Below are 22654 nucleotides of genomic sequence, written 5' to 3' on the forward strand. Positions count from 1 at the left end.
TTTAAGGCATAAAGCCCAACATTTTCAAAGTTCAGCCAAAAACAAACAAAAATCCCAGCCTTTACAATATCTAGTTTACTTAACTTTGATGATTGAAGGACTGCATCAAGCTGGCTGACTCAGAAATCATTTCAAATAGTAAAAGAGTCTTCAGTCTCTATTAGCTACTTTAAATAAGTTCTGTGGTATTTTTAAGGTTCCTGAAGCAGATGTTTTTTGTCATTCTAAGAAAATTGTCGGGTGTTTTAAAAACAAATTCAACAAATCAACTCTTTGGGAACCTCCTGGGAGCCTGGGGCAGTCTCTAATGCTCTTCTGTTGGAAGGAGTGGAACCAGATTTGCTACAATGTTTCATACCATCTAAAATTAAAACCTGCCTATATGGTGGAATATTTGGCGCATTTAATAAACTGAGACAACCACCTTAACTGGAAGGCAAGTTTTCTTTCACGTATTCGATTTCGTGTGAGAAAAACTTATCAGTGTTCACCACTGGAGGCAGAGTAGCCCTACTGGCCAAGCAATATGTTTTTCAGGGAAGGAGGGAAAGAGGGAAGGAGGGAGGGAAGGAGAGGAGGACGATGGGAGGGAGGGAGGAAGGAAGGAAGGAGAAATTTAGGGAGAAAAAAAGTAAAGAAATAGTACTCTGTTTAAGAGGAAAAAAATATGGAACTCTTAATGGAGATGAAAGTTGTAATTTATTTCAATTATATTTAAACGTTTCATTTTAAAAAGTCCTAAGACAACGAGGTTAAAACAAGAAAGAAGAATATATTTATGCAACTACTGTTACCTTCTATACACAAGATAAACATAAGTACATTCTGAATGCCTTCTATTGTTTTTAACCATTGTCATCATTATTATAGTTATTTCAATTTTCCCAAAACACAAAAATGAATGACTACAATATTGTTTTGTTTGCCTGACTAAAAATAAACATATTTAAATAATAAACACTCAACCAATGAGTGGTTGCTTACTAAATCTGTTTGCATAGTCCACTCTTTTAAGGCTTAATTCCACAAAGTCTGTGGCTTCTGTGGGGACACCTACAAAATTCTCTATTTTTTAAAAAATATAGATGTTTTTGTGGATACATAAGTCCTCTCTGTCTAGTTACATCCCCAAGGTCCTTAAAAAAAGTTTATATGCAATTCTGGGGAAGTTACACATTAAGGAAACCAAGAAAGTCTTGAAAACATATTTTACTATTACAGTAAAAAATCTGGATTAATTGGAATCCAATTAATCAGAACTTCAACTAGCCACTACTTTTGAGGGTACAAGTCACATGGAGATTCAACAACCACAATACCTGTTCAAAATTCAAACAAACTTGAGAAAGAGGCTGTGGAAGACCCAAAGTCCAAGGCACTGCTACAGTTGATCAGTTAACTGAAAGATGACCCAAGGACGGAGGTTGGGGGGGGTGGTCTGAGTACCAACTAGGGAGGGTGGGGAAAAAGAAAAGTGACCAGAGCAAAAATGAAGGAAGAGAAAGGAAGCTGAGACCAGGAGCAGCAAGTAAGGAGGCCAGAGGAAACTGTGGATAAGTCAGGAGAGGAGGAAAGCTGTTTTGCTCAGTGGTCATAGTATCTACATAATCTTCACTCATTCACTAAAAACAGACAAAACCATAGGAAAGAAGACGTGTCTCAAGAACTTATTAAAGGAAGTGATCTCCATGGCATTTCCTGAGGTCATTCTTCATTCCCTAAGCATTCCAGTTAATTGAGGATTAGTGCGTATGGCTTCTTTTTAAAAATTTTACCATGTTCAGTATAAAACTGATAAACGGTTCCCTACCCTCGCTAATCCTCCCATAGTTAAGATAAATCGAAAAGATGAATGATTATAATGAACACATGTCTGCGCTCTCTACAGTTAGATAAGTGGATTCCTAATTTAAGAAAGCTTACATTTGTTTCCCTCATTTTGTAAAGAAATATTATAAAATAAAACAATCCTCTCTCAGTATTTTGACTTTGCATCTTGAGCTTAAAGTGATACCTACAGCTAAAGTTTTTGTCTTTGCCATATATAAAGTCTTCCAAATGCACACATAGCCAAAGTACTTCTAAGCCATGAATTATTTCTGTTGCATTTTTTTCCACCTTCTGGACTATTTCACATAAGGACACTTAAAAAATGCAAACCTACAAACACCAAAAAGAAAAGATGAGACTTCAAGTGGCAACTTCACACAACATTCAAGTAATAGAATCCCTGATGCTATTTGAAAACAATGTACAAATTTGAGACAATTAGAAAGTATATCTAAGTATGAATGATTCCTTATATGACCTATATCAGCTTTGGTTTGAAGTCTGTGAGGGTACAATCACCTGGCTGGCTACTTTTGTTCATGTTAACCTTTGATTTGGTTAAAAAACAAAACACAAAAGCCAAAGAAAAAAAACACAAAAACCATAGTATTTAAATAAAAATGAGAAATAATCTTGTTTCATTAGCACTTTAAAATTATTGGGTGAAACCAGAAAGCAATTACATAAACTAACAACATGTGGTACATAAATATATGTTTTTATGTTAAGAATAACAAAAATACAATCTAGTCACATAGTGCAAAACCACTGTTAAAAGTGGTCCATCTGCTCTAAGAGGATCCCATTAGAGCTTAACGATTTGGACATAACATTTCCATTCTTTGGAGATCACAGTGCTGTCTCAAAAACAACGAGACCTGGAGACTGCTCATTTGAAGTGTTTGTAACTACGTAGCCATTTTGAGTAACTTCTGGATAATTCCTTCTGAAGTACACCTAAAAAAGAGAAAAAAGTGCAAATTTAAAAGAAATTCATTTTTTTAACCCATTGATGACTCATGTTATAGTTCCTTAAGTCACTCTTTTCTGGTTCTTTATGAGGTATAAGTATACAGTACTTGTCTGACAAATCAAAATAAGTACAATGGTTAGAACAGAGTCCAAAACACCAGGTGCTTATTCTTCTGAAGAATTAATCCCATTAAAATCCTTACCAGGGCCAGCCTGAACAACCTGTAGATGGATCCACTTTAGTTCCGATCATTCAGATTTATAGATATATTTTTATCACGGCCTTAAACTGCTAAGTAAAATCATTTTAACTGGCTCAAAACACGGAGATAAATTAAAAACAGGGTGACAAAAGAGGCTGTGAAATCTAGCTTCTGCACAAGGATTTCTCATTTTCACACATAAAATGAGCACAATGGATTTGGATGTTAATATCAGGTTGTAATCCCTATATTTTATAAACTATGATTGACAAGCATTGAAACTCCAGAGTATATGTATGAAATGTCCTGGCGTTTAATTTGTGCGGCAAAGCAGTTACAGGGCCTATAGAAATGTGATCTGGGGATAGGGCACCACAATAATGAAAGGAGAAGCAAAGGCTTTAACAATGACTCAACCAAGCAACTTCTCTAAAATGTAAGATGATACCAAATAATAGGACAGTTCTTTGCCAAGCCTTTGAGTTCTTGAATTCTACCAATTTCTAGCTGAACTAGAAGAGATACAGGTTTTCTGATAAATGTATAATCAGAACATAAAGGAAATGAAATGCTGTCAAGTCTCTCTGTTCCACAATCATCAGTTTTTAGCAGCTGTATCATATCTCTGTTCCTTGACAGATGCGCATAACAAAATGAAATAATGTCAAGACTTGTGTGCTCTTATCTAAAAATGTGTTTGGTGAAAAAGGACTTCAAATGTAATTTTTTTTTCAAAGAAGAATGTGAAAAGTTTTGTTTGAGTCTTTAAAACAGAAAATGCACCATCTATCTGAGGCTGACATGTGTCATGAGCCAGGGCTCAAATTCATACTATTCTGGGGCCATTTTGTAAAACCTGGCTCTAAATATATTTGTGGGCACCATCGACAAAGTGACTGTTAGAGATAATAGACTTTGCATGTGAGAAAAAAAAGAAACTGTTGAAACACCTATGTATTATGTGTAGCTTTCTTCTTTTCCCTGTTAGTCTCAATGAGTGCTACCCTAAGCTGTATCCTTACATGTAAAAATACCATATATTGAAACATCATTTAGCAAGAAAAAAGTAGGGAATTTTGTACTAATGCTTGAACACACTTGGATGAAATCAACGTACAGTATTTTATCCCTGCAAAGGACTTGAAAATATATTTTCTGAAGTGTCACTCTGGTGTCCGTCCCTCCCCACTCCCTGCCCCCCTGTGACTGCTAATGCCTTCTCATACAAGGTTCCCTGTTATTTGCTTTGTATATTTTATGTGTATATGTTATTCCTCTGTTAGAAAGGATATGCACCAAGGAGGGAAATTGCTTTCTTTCTGTCTTTATGTGTCTTACACTTAGCTTAACACTAAATAAATGTTTCGTTTTTGATAAGCATAAAGGCTTCACACCAATTGTGGGGACTCATTTCATGCTTTTTAAGCTATTCTGAAAGCATAAACTTATTTTAATGGAGACACGGCCCCCAAAAGGGGCAACTTTTTCTGAACAGAAATATCATGAACAAAAGAATAATGAACCTTCACTTTTTCCCAGGGAGATTATATCTACTGACAAATATATATATTCACAAAGTATAGAGGCTTTCAGTCGGAGACACCTAAAAAATTAAGTAAGTGACTATGACCTTCTTCACGACCATCTCAATATAAAAAGGAACTCATAAGACCTGGGTTCTAATGCTAATTCTGTTACTGCCTAGTTGTGGGACCTTAAGCCTGTCTCTTGTCATTTTCCTTCAGTTTTCTGGCCAGTAAATGAAAGGACTGCATACGATAGTATTAGAGGGCTTTTTCTAACTCTAATAGTCTTATGATTCTATAATGTTATACTAAAATAACCTTAGAATTAGAGACTGAAATGCCTACCTTTAAAACTGTTTTCCTTTAAATACAGGGCAAGCCTTGATTTGTCTTTTTCTTTGTCTTTATCTCTCTGTCATCTCTCTATCTCTGTCTTTTTGTCTGTCTCTCTTTTAAACGGTCTTATATCTCAAATATATAGAGAACTGAGTCAAATTTATAAGAATATGAGCCATTCACTAATTGATAAATGGATAAAGGATATGAGCAGGCAGTTTTTGGAAGAACAAATTAAAGCTGTATGTACTCATATAAAAATGTTCTAAATCATTATTGATTAGAGAAATGCAAATTAATACAACTTTGAGGTATCACCTCACACCTCTCAGATTGGGAAAAATGACAAATTTTGGAGCGAATGTGGAAAAATTGGGACACCAATACACTGTTGGTAGAACTGCGAACTGATCCAACCATTTTGTAGAGCTATCTAGAATTATGCCCAATGAGTTATAAGACTGTCTATACCCTTTACCCCAGCAACACCACTATCAGGTCTGTTTCCCAAGGTGATCAGGGAAAAAGGAAAAGAACCTACATGTTCTAAAATATTTATAGCAGCTCTCTTTGTGGAGGCAAAGAACTGGAAACTGAGGGGATGCCCATCAAGTAGCGAATCGCTGAATTAGTTGTGGTATACTGATTGTGATGGAATACTACCGTGCCATAGGAAATGATGAGCAGGTTGATTTTAGAAAAACAGGGAAAGACTTGCATGAAATAATACAGAGTGAAACAAGCAGGACCAAAAGAATGTTGTATACAGTAACAGCAATATTGTTCAAAGAATTACTGTGAATGACTAAGCTACTGTGAGTAATATGAACATACGAATCAGCTATGAAGGACTTATGAAGGAAACTGTTCTCTACCTTCAGAGAAAAAACTGATATATGGAAGTATGTATTGTATGGTTCCACACATTATCTATCTGTCTGTCTGTCTATCTCTATATGCATATCAAATGTTGGCCTTCTCTAATGAGGGCTTGGAATAGAACTCAAAATGTAACAAAAAATAAATAAAGCAAATTTTAAAAAATGAGACCTATGATTTCATTGGTATAGGAAATCCTCAATGAGGAATTCCCTCTGCCAATGCGGATCAACAGCTACCCTGCAATTTAAAGGGTAATGCATCCTTTGGTAGTCTGGTGAAGCCTATAAGACCCCAATCTCAGAATAATGTTTTTAAACATAAAATAGCAAAGTACATAGAACTACAAAGGAAACCAGTTATATTAAAATACAGTTTTCAACATATATTTTTAAAAATTAAGTTGAGTGACCCCAAGTTAAGAACAGCTTGTTGAAAGCTATATAGGGTCAAAAGATAGGGACAAACATTTCTCAGGGGAAGAAGTGCAAACTGTTCGCAACCAAATGAAAAAAAATGCTCTAAATAATTAATGGTAGGGGAAAAGCAAATCAGAACAAGTCTGAGGACTCACTTCATACCCTACAAGTCAGCAAGGATGCCAAAAGATGAGAATAGTCAACATGGGAAGTATTGGTGCAATCATTTTGGAAAGCAATTTGGAATTATGTCACTAAAGTGGCTAAAATGCCCATTTCCTTTGACTGGAGTATCCACAAGTAGGCTTATAACCCAAAGAACACAATGATAAGAAGAAAGTTTCCATATGCCCCAGAATATTTGTATGTAGCATCCCCTGTTGTGATGGCAAATAATTGGAAATAAGATAGATATTCATCAGTTAGGGAGTGGCTGAATAAACTGTGGTACATAGATGTAATCGAATGTTACTGTGTTGTAAGCAATGACAGATGTGATGAATACAAAGAATACAGAGAAGCATGAAAAGACCTACAGGAACTGATGCAGAATGAAGCAGTCAAGAAAACAAAATGCAACAATGTAACCTGAAAGAAACACCACCACCACTCAAAAAAAATCAAAAGTGAATGTTGCGAAATTACAAAAAGTAAGCATGCCTGCAGAAGAAGAGATAGGTGGAAATAACAGCTGCCAGACAAATCTGCAGTGTTGGGAGGGCCACAAGTGTTGTACATTGAATGTTAAATTCAGACTTTTTCAATGTATCGATCAACTATGCTGATTTTTTCCCATTACTTTTTTCCCCTTAAAAATATTATTTGTTATATGGGAGGAATACCAGGAAATTATGGTGATGTAAAAAAAGACATGAATAAAAACATTAAAAAAAGACCTTTTTAGAGGGCTTGGGGGCACTTTAAGGTTGATGACTTTCCTAGTTGATGACTTTCTCCAGTGTAAGTCAGGGATCTGATCACAGGAGGTCTTCCTTGATTCTAAGGCACTATGCCATGCTGCCTCACCACACTTTTCATATACAATAGGAAAATGCAAATTGCCAGATCTGGTATGTGTATCAGTCAGTGCCTGGCTCAGTCTTTTTCTCCTCCCCAACTCCTGCCCTCATATTAGGAGACTTCAACACACTTATTAATACGTCCTCAAACACCCTAACCTCATAGTTCCTCAACCTACTTTATGGGACCCACTCCTCCACTGTAACTCAGCCACACACAAAGACGGTCATACCCTCGATCTTGCCATCACCTACAAATGCTTCACTTCTATGTTCACGAATCCTGAAATTCTCCTACCTGATCTCAATCCATTGTCTTTCCATCTCTCCCTTTGGCCTGTAGCCCCAAACCCTGTTCTTTGTCCACATCATGACCGAGGCCTCTTGGTTCTTTCCCAGGCCATCGCTCCTGCACTAGCCACACTCTCCTTCCTTCACCACCTTGACTCCATGGTGTACCAGTTCACTTCTACATTCTCCTCCTCTTCTACATTATGCCTCCTTATCGTGTTGCTGATTTTAGCCCATTAACACTTCAATATTCATCACTCCCACCACCCATCACCTTCACTACTTCTCATGTATTGTTGAGGGAAGCTGGAGAAAACCTGGAAATAGTGCTGACTGTGTCCATTACAAATTTTTGTTATCTAACATCAGCTGGCCGTCAGTGTTGCAATGCAATCCTTCTCCATGTCCCCAATTAGCTCACTAGCCCACTCTTCCAAACCTATTATTCTTCCTCAAATCTCCAATGGTTCTACCTCTCCCCACTCTTTCAGCTGAGAACCTTGCCTCATCCTTTACTGGAAAGATCAAGACCATTCTCAGAGACCTACTTTTCCTTCTGCCTGCCTCCTTTACCTCACAACACCCAGATATCTTCTGCCACTATCTCCTATTACACTCTTGTCTCACCTAAGAGGTGGCCCTTCTCTTCGCCACAGAAAATCTTTCTACATGCACAAGTGATCCCATTCCATTCAGTTTTCTCTGGCAGATTAAATTTTCTATCATTCTCAGTTTTTCACTAATCTTCAATCTTCCTATTTATTGGTTGTTTCTCTGTAATCTACACACATGTTCATATTTTTCCCATCCTCAAAAACTTCACTTGATCCACCCATCCCCACTAGATATCATCCCATATCTCTCCTCCCTTTTGTTGTTAAATTTCTTTTAAAAAAAATTTTATTCTGAATTTAAGAAATAAAATAAGCATTTCCGTAACATGTCCAAAGAGTTATTCAACTGCCTATACCCTTTGATCCAGCAATATCTCTACTAGGTCTGTTTCCAAAGATGATTAAGGAAAAAGGAAAAAGAACCTGTATCTTCTTAAATATTTATAGCCACTCTCTTGGTGGCAGCAAAGAAATGGAAATTGCGGGGTGCCTGTCAATTGGGGAATGGCTGAACAAGTTGTGGTAAATGATCGTGATGTTGACAAAGTCTTCTAGAAGGTTCCTCCACTTCCTCTTCTCTCACTCTTTTCTAAGCTCTCTACAGTTTAAATTCCATCTTCATCATTCAACCAAAACTACTCTCTCCAAAGTTACTAATCATCTCTTAATTGCCTAATCTAATGACATTTTCTGAATTTACATCCTCTCTGCAGTCTCTGACACAATCAATCACCTTTCCCTCCTTGATACTTTCCTCTGTCTAGGTTTTGGTGACACTCTCCTGGTTCTTCTCCTACCTGACTTCTCCTTCTAAGTCTCCTTTGTCGGATCTTCATTTAGGTCATGTGCATTAACTAATGGGTGTCCCACAGGGCTCTCTCCTGGGCCCTGTTCTCATTTCTCTCTATGTTGTTTTACTTGGTGATATCATTAGTCCCACAGATTGAATCATCGTCTCTATGCTGCTGATTCTCAAATGAACTTACCAGTCCTTACCTTTCCACTGACTTCTAGTCTTGCATCTCTAACTACCTACTGGATATCTTGAATTGCATGTTCTGTAGACATCTTAAATTTAACATGTCCAAAAGTGAACTCATTATTCTCACCCTCAAACCTTCCCCTCTTTCTAACTTCTCTATTACTGTTGAGGGTAGGTATAAGAAAGGACCTGAAGCCAGACAGTCTTGGCTCCAAAGCTGTCCTTTATCTCCTAGGCAATTCCATCTTTCGTCCACAGAAGAAACACTAAATAAATAATCTGAGGAACCCCACCCCCCCCCACAAAGCAACATCATCTGGTGTTTTGTGTAGAAGGTTAATGGCCACTCATCCTACAGTTTTTCTCATCTAAAAAAAATGTATTCATTACTATGAAGTAATAAGTGGCTCATCTATGAAGGTCTATCAGAGAGTGATTCAGATTGCCTGCATCAGCTTTTTTTTTGAAAAGAACAATGTGGATCAAGAAAGCCTGACTGGGAAACACCTGTTTCCAGATGTTAAATTTCCTGTTGCTCAAGAATGAGTCCTAATCTGCTGGAGAGAAAGCCTTGTTGATTTTGGCTAATTCCCATGATTTTATAGTTTTGACTGATACACTCATGTTTAATGCTCACATGTTAAGAGAGGCTGATGATTTGAAAGCTAGTGCTCATAAATACTAAAAGGAGAGAGAGCTTGTCAAGAGGATCTCAACCTGAATGAGAATTGTGATAAAGACTACTATATTACATGTTTCTCCGAAGAGGTGTCCTGGGCCAAAAGAGCTAAGGGGCAGACCAAAAATTTAGTTGCTCTTTGACCTTGTGTAAGAAGTTCCATCATATATGTGTGGCCAATCTGAAGAAGATTGTTAAAAAATTAAGTCACGAACTCCTGACAATGCAAATCAGCCTTATCATGGCTGTGGTTTGGTATAACAAAAAGAACACTACACTGATTGCTGCAACGATCTCTCACTATTCCAAAGGACTAATGAAGAAACACGTCACTCACTCTCCTGACAGAGAGAAGATTGAATATGAGACGTACACTTTGAGATGAAACCAACATGGGGACCTGTTTTGCTTGATTGTGTATATCTGATACAAGTGCTTTAGTCTGGGGGTTGGTGAGGATGATGAAGGAGGAGAAGGGGAAACAGCTGACCAAACTGTGGTATGTAAATGTCATAGAATATTACTGTGCTATAAGAAAGACAAATGTGACAAATACAAAGAAACATGGAAAGATCTAAATGAACTGATAGGAAGTGAAACAAATGGAACCAAGGAAACAATATATATATATATAATGATTACAGTTTAAATAGAAAGAAAAATCACACCCAAAAAGTGAATGTTGCATAATTACAAAGAACAAGTATGACTCAAAAGAAGAGATATGTGAAGACACTCCCACCCCACTGCAGAGGTTGGAAGATTCAACAGTATTGCATATATTACCAGACTTTTTCAAAATATTGATACGTTACATGTGTTTCTCTTTTTTTTCATTGTTTCGTCTTAAAAATATTAGGTTATATGGGATGATTCTTTGGGAATTGGGGACACACTCGGAGAAATCCTGGCAATGCAAACCCCGCCCCCAAACAACCCAACAACAAGAAAAACAACAAAAAAGGAAAACAATAAAAGCTTATTTTTTTAAAAAGATGGTGCAGTCAATCTGAAGGACAGACCAGAGAGGAGATACTGTCTGCTGAAAGATCACTTAGGTAGCTGCTGCAATAGTTCAGTTGAGAAGCATCAGGGTTATTATAGCAAAAAGTAGAAAGGAGTTAGGATCCAAGGGTTATTGTAAAAGCATTACCGAATTATAATAATCACAGTGTGTAAAGCAGAATTTAAAAAATGAGTCACAATAGTTAGCAAACTTGCAAAGTGCTTTAAAATTACAAAAGCTCTTTTACAAATAGGATCTCATTTGGTCCTCCCGACATCCCTGGAAAGTAGGTACTATGACAATGCTCATTTTACAGAAGAGGAACTGAGAATGACAGAAGTTAAGTGACTTGCCCACAGTCATACATCTAGTTAGTGCATTTGAACTCAGGTCTTCCTGACTCCAGGCCCGGTGCTCCACCCACTGTGTCTAACTGCATATTTACCACACTGCTCTCACTAAGAATATTTATAATTTAATCAAGAACGAAAAGGGTTTTGTACTAACATTGAATAAAGGAAAAAATAATTTTTAATAGATCTTTTATTTAAATTTTCATCTTTTAAAAACTTCAATTTTATGTAACTTTTGTAATATACACAATGTATTATACAGCAGTACACATACATAATTTTAACCCCAGCACTTGTCTGAGCACGCCCATTTCACCAAACATGGAGGTGCCCTGAAGGGCCTTTGGACAATATCCAGATTGCCTAGAACTGAGGACTCTGTGTACCTTATCACCTGGGCAGGTGGTGTAGCCTCCTTTGATTGGCTCCCTGTGTCTTTAAAAACTGGCAGAATAAGAAGGTCAACCTCTTTTGGCTTTTCTTTCTGCTTCACTTTCTGGCTTATGCTCTTTCTTGTGTACTCCTTGCTTCAAATTCATGCACTGCATGCATGGGGGCCATGAACCAAAGTGGTGAGAGGGGAAGGACTTCCTTACCTTGTACTTTCTCTTTTACTCCAGTTTGTAGAAATGAGATTGGGTGTGTTTGTTTCTGTTAAGTTTTATTTATCCTTCTCAATCCCACTGGCTGGCCATAATCCCACTGGAGCCACGGGATGACCTTGAGGCAAAGGGGATTAAGTAACTTTTGCCCAGGGTCACACAGCTAGCAAATATCTGAGGCCAGATTTGAACTCACAAAGATGAGTCTTCCTCATTCCAGGCCTGGCACTCTATCTACTACTCTATCCACTTAATTTCTCTGGGTTTCAGTTTCCTCATCTGGACTCAATGGTCTCTGAGGTTCCTTCTAGCTCTAAAGTTATGATTGTATCATCCTCAGAGAGCTGGGTACTTAGTAAAGAATCTATACATATGGGCTGAAATAAAGTGGAGGCACATACAGATTGAACTCTTTGCTAGCTTGGTAGGTCCTGCTACAGTTTTGTGCTCTGCTGGCATGGTTTTTGAGTTCAAGGTTACTTCCATAGTTTGGTCAAATCAAATCAAGTATTTATTAAGCTCTTACTATGGGTCAGGCACTGTGCTAAATGCTGGGAATACAAGAAGCAAAAAGAAGAAAGAAGTCCCTGCTCTCAAGGAACTTATAGCTCTAATTGGGGAAAAGAACATACAAAAGGAAGCTGCAGAGCTGGGGGGAGGGAGGAGAATGCTTTGGGGAGAGAAAGAGAGAAGGATGGGGAATGGTGGAGAAAGTCTGGAGTCAGGAGAGAAACCCAGAGAGGAATGAAGACACAGCTAGCCTGAGTACTTTCCTTAAAATGGAGGTCCTGTGCCATGGGAAAGCATCCGATTAAGACTTCAGGGGAGGAAATACTTTGTATGCTGTAATAATTCATTCAAAATTACTCATTAAAATCAGTTCAATTTTCTACCTATGTTATCTTTTTTTTTTTTTTTTTTGCTTTGGAAGTTAAGTCTCTCAGTAGGAAGAGCCAAACTCTGTACCTATTTTGTAACCTTGCCTATATTAAGTTACTTGATTATGATGATGGATAAAGCCTCTCCAAGTCCTTTGTAGCCCCATAATTCTATGGAAATGCCAAACAAGCAGCAGCTCAATCACGGGAAATGCCTAGTCTCTTGATTTAGGATAAAGTTGACTGATTCCTGAGATAACAATTTATTTGTCTGGAGGAAGATCGCTGCGAGGTTTCACCCAGAGTTTGGATGATAATTCTGATTTGACAATCTCAGGACCAGAATACATTAAATAGAACTGCAACTTCTGGATTTTCTAGTGACAGAGGTTGTGTTAAATATATTGGTAAAAGTAAAAGAGTACTCTAAGGGGCCCCCAAATATGCATGTGTGTATACACACACACACACACACACACATACATATAACACCCAGGTTATATATATATATGTGTGTGTGTATATATATGTAGATATACATAGATATATGTGTATATATGTTTGTGTGTATTTATTGTCTATCAGTCTGTCTGTCTGGCTGTCTGTCTCTCTCTCTATATATATCTATATATACATATCTCCCTGGCAGTTCATAGTCAAAGCCCCATTTGGATAAAGGAAAAAAAAGGATGGAGAAAGTCTTGAAATGTATGTACTATCACTGATAGGGATACTCTGGGGCCAAGGAGACATAACATATTAGGCATTATTAATCTTAGATTAACCTTGGCATTTCTAATCATGTTCTGCAACCTGTTCCAAAGGAAGTTAGTCATTTCCTAATCTGATCTAAGGCCCTTCAGGCCATCCTGAAGCTATCTGTGTTCAGAGTTAGCCTGACCCCATGAAAAACCAAACAGCTAGGATACTACCACAGCCTTTCCTGATGCCAGCCATTGCTTTGCCATGCTGGGAATTCCTCCAAGCCTCCATGTAGGACATGTATCACGTTCAGGTAATTAGGTAGCATTGATCTTTGATAGACATGAATAAAATGAGCGGCCACAAATGACCTGGGAGAAGCCATGATCATTGTCTACCATGAACTATGTGCAAATGCAGAAAGGTTTCCTTTTGCAAATTCAACAAAGGACATGCTTTAGATTACCATAGGAAGAAAATGGTTCAAATTAGTCTGTGTTGCTTATCCAAGTCACTAAACAATAATATCCTTAGGGCCAATGAGTTCTTAATTCTTTGAAATGAAGGCCTACAACTCCAGATCTAATTTGGCTTTCTCTGGACCAGTGGTTTCAGTGCACTAGGGACTAGACTGGGGGGAGTTAGTGAAAGGCCTGGTCATGCACATGTAACCACCAAAGTCTCTGCAGGTTTGAAAACATTTTCTATGAGGTTCTGGTACTCCCCAGGTAGTGAGTCAACAATCAAACAGTAGCCCCCAAGCTAACCATGTAGAATCTATATTTTATAGGCCAAGCCTAAGGATACATATATCTATAGATACACATATTATCTATATAGATACACATACATATACACACAGCAAAATATATTACCAAAATATTTATTAAATGCTAATATTATAGGATACTACCCTGTGAAAAAAAGTTAATCTAGATGTTTTATGGGTACATTTTATTCTCTAAACTGCTATGGAAGTTGAATAAAAATATGTATAGTGTATTGAAATACATGCTATTATATACACATATATATACATACACATATACATATGATTGAAATATATACAGTAGCACATATGCTTGACATATATTCTACTACATAATATTATGGCCTCCATTCCAAACATTTCCCATATTAGATTTTTAAACTACTATATAAATTATTAAATGAAATACCAACCAACAACCACTTCTGAAATCCCTACTATGTGTCAAGGACTAGGGATAAAGAAAGAAAACAGTCATTGCCCCTCAAGAAACTTCATTGCACCAGAAGAGAGAAGCCTAATAGGAGGCTTAAGAAAGGAGGTGAAGGTAAAATATTCCTTGAAAGAGCTGTCCCCCTCCCTAGTCGGGGAGAGGCCTTTTAATTTTAACATACTAAAGAAAGTGTTAGTTGAGTCTGGAGAAGGCCAGAGGGCTGACGAGCTGAACCCCGATGGGATCAGACAACATCAGAGGAAGAGTTCTTCCTTTAGGAGTGTGCTCTTGGCACCTGTGCTCACTGAAGATGCATCTCTCTATGTATGGAGAAGCTACAGGTATTCTAGGAAGAACTTGGTAAGACTCTCCAAATTGCCCCAATAAATGCAAATGTGTGCATGGGAGGAGGGGATAGCAAAAACACATGCTGGAGAATACGGATCAGGATGAAGAAATGAAAAAAAAAACAAAGACTTTCAGACGATACAGAAATCTCATACCTGTATGCAACACTTACATGTTCCCTCACCCACAGGCCCTCAGAAAGCTGTTTTGTGTGTGAGAATTCTTTAAAAACCACAGTTCATGAATCCCCAGTGATATGTACATTTTTATAAAACCATAAGAAGTCATAATAAGTCCAAAGCAAAGGTTCTTAATTTTCATTAACATAAATTTAGATCTGGAAATAAAATGAATTGTGTACATTATTTTTAAAATGTTAAATGATTTATAAAAAGAATAATTGCCACTTATAAGGCACTTTCCTCTTGACAAGCCTCTGAAGGAGATGAGGTTAATAGTATTGTCTCCATTTTACAGATGAGGAAATTGAGACACAAAGGTAAAGTGATTTACATAGTGGAGTGGGGAATCAAATCCAAAACTTCTGATAACAAGACTCATTCGATTTCCCCTATTCTCTGCTGCTTCTCTCAAATTAAACCCATATTGTTAAAAATAAATACAATTCTAAGCAAAGTATTGCCAGGCAGACGTAATTTCTCTTGCTGAGTCTTTGCAGGTTTTGTTTCAAGTTGAGATGTATTTTTAAGACCCAGTTATAAAGCTGGGATCCTGAAGGTTTATAATTGGAAAAGCTTAACTACAGTTGCTTTTAACTACAGTGGAAAACAGTGCTTGTTAAGAGGCTGTGGAGGGTAAAAGTGCAGAGTCAGATGCTAATTACACCTTCTTGGCCAAATCTTACCTGTTTTGCTGTTTCAGTGAGGATAGTGGCTTCGGCCTTGCCTGTTTGCTGAACCATCTTATAAAACAGGCTTTCTTTATTTTGGAGCAAAAGATATGGCTCATCATATTCTTTCAATCTTCCTGCTTCCAAAACCTGTTAATCAGCAAAAGCAAACACCTTAAAACACAATGCTTTGCAGCAAGGCATTATGATGAACATAATATTTCGGAAGAGGTAAAGGAGGGAGACAGACAAGAGATGGTCTATTTAGGTGGTCCAGCTGGAGAGACTATTCAAAAGGTCTGATTATACCCCATTCCTATTCAGCAAAGAAAGATCTAACCCGATCTAGTAGAAGTTCTCAATTATTACTAAAATTATAATTTTTACAAAGTATATCTCAAATAATGGCTTTATTCCCAATTGATAAACATTAATTGCCTACTATGTGCTAGGCACTATGCTAAGTACGAGTGATACAAAGGAGCATACTATAGCCTTTTGCTACTATTTATAAGCACTAAAAAGGATGAAAAAGCTTCTTGATTTGAGAAAACAAATTCTTAAGAATTTTATGACAGCTAGATTATATTACTAAATCAGATCTAAATGTTGGGTGATGTGGTAGCATGTAGAAAGTGATGTCCATGACAACTTAGAACCATACAACAGGAAGCCTGAGCAAGTCAAGGCATACTTAGGGTAAGGAGCTTTGAAATTTCATTGGGTACCCAGTATAATAGTACACAGATACCACTGAAAACTAGGATACAATGTGGTCAAAGAGAAAAATCTGTTTGGGTGGAACACATCATGGCATATGAATATAAAAGAGACACACAGTCCATGCCCTCGAGGAGTTTACATTCTAATTAGGGTTGGGGAGATGATGAAACACTATTGGGGAAATAGAAGACAGGGAAGGGAGTAGATCTGGAAAATCACAATCAGGATTGTACTTTAATACTGTGATAATGGAAAGCCAGGGGAACAGGCTGCTATCTAAGCAGCTTTAACATCATTCATCTGCACAGAAGAAATCTCCTGAAATTTTACTTTCTATTTAAACAGGACTAAAGAATGGTGGCAAAGAAAAGGAAATTAAGAGTATGTTCACCAACTGGGACTGGCTGAACAAGTTCCTGCATATGACTGTGATATAAGAAATGATGCTCTCAGAAAAACCTGGACAGACTTACATGAACTTATGTAAAGTGAAATGTGCAGAACCAGGAGACCACTGTATACAGTAACAGCAATATTGTATGATGATCTACTGTGGATGACTTGGCTATTCTCAGCAGTACAATGACCCAAGACAATTCTGAAGGACTTATGATTAAAATCACTATGCATTTCCAAAGAAAGAACTGATGGAGTCTGAATGTAGATGGAAGCATACTTTTCTTCACCTTAAATTTTTCTTGTTTTGTCTGTGTTTTCTTGTACAACATGACTAACATGGAAATATACTTTGCATGACTGTACATTTGTAACCTATATCAAACTGCTTGTCTTCTCAATGAGTGGGAGAGAGGGCAGAGGGAGAGAATACGAAACTCAAAAGAATGTTAAAAATGGTTTTTACATGTAATTAGGGGAAACCAAATTATCAAATTAAAAAAAAGAATTGGACTAAAGAAGCAATTATGATGTTTAGCACCAGATTCTAATGATTATGGTCCACTTTGTGGTTGTTCAGTCCTTTCAGTCGTGTCTGGCTTTTCATGACCCCATTTGCGTCTTATTGGCAAAGATATAAAGATAAATGGGTTGCCATTTCCTTCTCTAGCTCATTTTACAGAGGAGAAAACAAGGTTAAATGACTTGCCCAGGGTCACACAACCAGTATTTGAACTCAGGTCTTCCTGACTTGAGGCCTGCTGCTCTATCCCCTGTGCCACCTAGCTGCCCTTTTGTGGTCTATGCTGAGGTATATTTAAGCTTTGATCACTCAAAGGTTGCCTATCTATTTTCAGAATTATCTAAGTCTCTTGCTCATTTTTCTTCCTTTTGCTGCTTGCCTTTTGGCTATTTTACTGCTCATTAATGCCTCAACCAGAGGATAAAGAGGCTGGGGAAAGGAACTTTGTACTTTCCTACTTATTAGTGGCTTTGCTTAATGGCTTTGAGGCTTGGGTTGGTGGTGGGGAAAACTGGAAAAGTTGGCCCAAATGAGGCTCTTAGGAGTTCCTGTGGATCTCAATGATCAAGTCTATCTTTTTCAACTATTACTATAAGAAACTGAGAATTAACTGAGAAAAATCTCATACTAAAGAAAACGTACTTTGTACCGAATAGCACTGACCAATTTAGAGCAAATTTGGAATCTGTGACAAGACATTTGACATTTTTAAGCAGGGTGCATTTAAAAAAAATATACCCAGGTATCTCAGTTAATTCTGTCCCACCTAATTTAATCTGAAATATTTATTAGATCCCATAAAGGATGTTTTCCTATTAAGCTTTTGTTTACTACAATGAATCATTGTTTAGGGCAGCTCTCTCAAAAGAGTTCAAGAATAATTGAATCTGTCACATCCACATGATAATTAAGATGTCCTATAATTTGGCATTCCAATTTAGATGCCCTGAATGTATAATTTTCCTTAAGTATAGCATTAGAGAGTGTAACCACTCCTACTGAAATTAAAGAAAATACACAATTTCTAAATACAGGCTCCACTCACATTGAGGACTATGCAAACAAAATAAATCAAATTACTTGTTAAATGATAAAATGCAACCGCTACAAGAAACATTATGACTCCAAATTCATGGGAAAAGCTTATGAAAAGCAAACTGTTCCAACTTCCTTATTTTTAATGAGAAAAACCAGCCAATGCTATTTATATCTCATAGTTGTCCAATTCTGAATAAATTTATAAATTCTAAGGAAGGCTATGTGTGGGGGAGGGTGGGGAACAAGGAATGGTCTGAAAACACAATCCATGTTATGTTCAGAACTAAGCAATGATCTGAAGGGACCTAAAAGTCTATCTAGTCCAATGCCTTCATTTTATAGATGCCTGAGGGTCAGAGAGGGGGAGAGATTTGCCCAGGATCACGCTGTTATTAAGTGTAAGAGGCAGAATTTGAACCTAGGTCTTCCTGGTCTTATTTCAACACTCTAGCTACTACGGCACGCAGTCTTTCATGACTGCAGGTTGGCAACAAGGCTCACACTAAATGACAGAGGAATCATACGTTTTGTTATAGTTCATCAGCTTGAAGAATTAGTGATTAAGCCCTCTAGTTCAAAGTCATCACTCTAGTTGAAGAGTGTCTTTTACCTTGATTTGGATTTTTGTTTTCACTTCTAAAGACAAAATTATGAAAATTTACTTAACATTTTTTTTTAGTTTGATAAGATCACGGTTCTTAAAACTGTAAAGTGAAAATATACATCTCCGATCTTTTTTTTGCTGCAAGTCATATCAAAGTACAATACTCCTAAATGAACTGGAATTTTACATTAGGAGCCCGGGCATGATATGACAAATGCCTGCTAAAAGATTTCTAGTTAAGACAGATGACAGCTCTGACTTGTCCACGCGATAGATTCGATAGGAATGGGGCCACCATACTACAATTTCAATAAACAATAGGTCTACCCACAAATAAACTGGCAAATGGTGGGGATTTAAAAGGGAAGGGTACTGCAATGTTGCCTCTTATCAGATATAAAGTAGAAGCTAAGTATTTCAGCCTTTTGGTGTTCCTTAAAGAAGGAACACTCTTTCAGAAAGAAGGTATTTTCCTAAATTGACTTTGTGTGATTTAAAAAACGTTTATGCACCCATGCAAATATTTTTCTTAATTCCATTTCTACTGTGCCTAAGGCTATGCCCAGGGCTCAAACGACTTTTGTACTCCTGCATACACATGTGAAAAAAAGGATATTTCCATTTAATTATCAGGAAATATCTTTATCAGAACAAACAACCCTTAACTTAACCAACAGAGATGTACTAAATAGAACGTAACTGCCATTGACTGAAACTTTGGCTATATACTACCTTAGCCAAGGTTTTAGATGCCTTGGACAGGGGATATCTGCTCATTTACAAGATGGCACCACAGCTCACTCTGTTGGTAAAGCAAGACTGAATTGAGATTGTCCTGCATCATTTCTGTTGTCGACCAGAAGGCTCTGAGTCATCTAGCCTTTCAGACTGCAAAATGAACCATAAGAAAGAATCTGGGGAATTATGATCTTGGTACCAAGAAGTTCCCAACAATTTAGAGCTGTGTGAAAATTGGAATAGGATGCCTCAGCAACCAAAGAGCATTGTAAATGCACAGATGCCAATGGGACTACCATTGTCAATATTGTGGATGTGGTTTGCACTAAATGTGCCAAATGAATAAGTATGGAGATTCTTCCATTCTAAGATTCTGTATCTCAAGAACTGATCATCAGAAACTGCTTCTCTGCAGTGGGTTAGGGAAATTATGCCACATGCAGTGACAACAAAGGCCTATTGCTGACCTGGATATCAGTCACATGTGCAAATATTCTGAACCACTGTTGTAGACTTAAGTCTTTTCAGTAAAACTCATTAAAATAATCAGCTCCAAAGTGAAGTGATACCATTTTGAAATTAAATAGACCACAAAATAGCAATAAAATAAAAAAAAATCTTCATTTGGAGGAATTAGAAGAATCGGAGGATTTAGAAATGAGTAAACTCAGACACAATCTAGTGCAGCACCCTCTTTTTTTGCAGGCTAAGTCACTCAGATAGTTAAGAAGCAAAAACGAGGTGGAATCCAGGACTTCAGGCTTCAAATTCAGTGTGCCTTTTACTATCCATGCAGTCAACAACGTTATGGCAGTCATAGGGGTGTGATGGGAGGAGGCATATTTACGCAAGGATAGATGCAAACAGACAATACAATTTTGCATATGATCGTCATCAACAAGACTACGCTTGAAGGAAAACAAAACGGAGCCTTCCATTTTTGTAGCTCCTTATAGATTACGAGGTGCTCTCCTGACCAAAAACTTGTGAAGTTGGTACTGCAAATACTATTACCTCCATTTTACAGATATCAAAATTGAGGCCCACCCTGATGAGATGTTCTATCCTTATGTCTATTGCTGTGTCTCAAAGCAGTCAGGCAGTCAATCTACCTGGCCTTGAGTTCTGTTTTTTTTGCTTTCCATATGATTATATGACTTAAAACAAGTTATCTAGCTTTAGTTTTTCAGCTTCAATCAGTCAACTTTATTAAGTACCTACTTTGGGATAAAAAAGAGGCAAAAGACAATCCCTGACCTCAAGGAACTCATGATCTAAAGGGGGACACAAGCAAACAAATATGTACAAACAGGCTTATGGTCAGGATAAATTGGAAATAATTAATGAAGGAAAGGCACTAGAATTAAGAAGGGTTGGGAAAGGTTTGCAGTAGAAGATGAGATAGTAGTTGGGACTTGAAGGGAGCCTGAGAGGACAGCAGGCAGAGATGAGGAGGGAGAACATTCTAGGCTTGGGGGATAGCCAGAGAAAATATTCAAAGATGTAAGATGTGGAATAATGTCTTATTCCGAGGAATAGCCTGTTATCACCAGACTGAAGAGTACATGGTGGGTAGTAGAGTAAAAGAAGATGGGAAAGGAGGCTAAGTTATGAAAGGCTTTGAATGCTAAACAGAAGATTTTGTATATGATGCTGATGGTGACACGGAGCCCCTGGAGTTTATTGACCAGGAGAGAGGTGACATGATCATTACTTGAAAACTAAGCAACAATTTCCAACTTTGTTTGGAACAATCAAAATATTCCAGGTCAAGGTATTCTGATTCAAAATGCTTCCCTAAGTCTAAGTTTTGTTGAAAGCACTAGTAGTAAAGAGACAGTTATATATTTAACAACTTCTCTAACTGTTCCCGATTTTGCTTACAATTAATTTTCTATTCAACTTCTCCATTCCAACACTCCCATCCCCACTGGGCTTTACAGTACTGTTTTTAATGTTAACCATTGTTTTGTTTATTGCCCAGAAAACCTGGGAGTCATATCTCTCCAGGCTTTTTTTTTCATGATGCAAAAGGGCACAAACGTGCCCTTGCATGTGGTGAAAAGCTCTACATAAAACCAGTAACAAAACATCTAGATAGTCTCAATAAGGGATCACGAAATTATAAATGTGGAAACGGTATTGAAATATAGCTTTAAATAATTGACCCTTAGTTGCTGTTTTTTCTCCAGGTATAAATTACATGTTTTATTTTTTCAAAGAAAACACCTCTGAGAAAGGGCTCTTGTTTATGAAGAGCTGAGTATTTCGGGTGGGGTATGGGGTGGGTCTAGGATTATGAAATCACATAGCTGACAATAAAGAGAAAAAAAAACCACCTAGTGACCAAGATCCCCTTTTGGTCCTGAACATTTTTTCTGTCATAACTCTTACAGCAGTCTCCAGCTGATGAAAACGAAATAATCTCATGACTCAGACAATACTTTTTCTTGTTGTTTAGTCATTTTTCAGTCGTGTTTGACCCTTTGTGACCTCTTTTGGGGTTTTCTTGGCAAAGATACTGGAGTGGTTTGCCATTTCCTTCTCCGGCTCATTTTACAGATGAGGAAACTGAGGCAAACAAGGTAAAGTGGCTTGCCCAGCTAGTAAGCATTTGAGGCTCGATTTGAACTCAGAAAGAAGGGTCTTCCTGACTCCAGACATGATGCTCTAACCACTGTGCCAACTATCTGCTCTTTTTCTTTAGGTATAAGTTATGTTTGTTTATTTGTGTTTTTTGTTTTTTTAAAGAAAACACTTCTGAAAAAGGACTCTTGTTTATAAAGAGATGAGTGTTGTGGAGGAGCGCACGGGGCGGGGGGCAGGGGTTGGGCGTCCTGGGTTCGGTCCAAGACTATGAAATCCCATAGTTGAAAGTAAAGAGGGGGAAAAAAAGGAACAACACAGTGACCAGGATCCCCTTTTGGTCCTGAGCATTTTT

The 22654-nt window shown here is 37.5% G+C and overlaps 1 protein-coding gene across 1 annotated transcript in view; it reads right to left on the reverse strand.

Moving 5' to 3' along the window:
* Positions 1 to 681: 681 nt before the first annotated feature.
* Positions 682 to 22654, reverse strand: part of ABCC4 (ATP binding cassette subfamily C member 4) — a 286747-nt gene continuing 264774 nt past the window's right edge. The window contains exons 30-31 of the mRNA XM_036757037.1: positions 15707 to 15841; positions 682 to 2787 (exon numbers count right to left, since the gene is read on the reverse strand). Of these exons, the coding sequence (XP_036612932.1) occupies positions 2680 to 2787; positions 15707 to 15841 (243 nt within the window). The 3' untranslated portion in view covers positions 682 to 2679. The remainder of the gene's footprint in view (positions 2788 to 15706; positions 15842 to 22654) is intronic.

Source organism: Trichosurus vulpecula, chromosome 4 (genome assembly GCF_011100635.1).
Source record: "Trichosurus vulpecula isolate mTriVul1 chromosome 4, mTriVul1.pri, whole genome shotgun sequence".
NCBI classification, from domain to species: Eukaryota; Metazoa; Chordata; class Mammalia; order Diprotodontia; family Phalangeridae; genus Trichosurus; species Trichosurus vulpecula.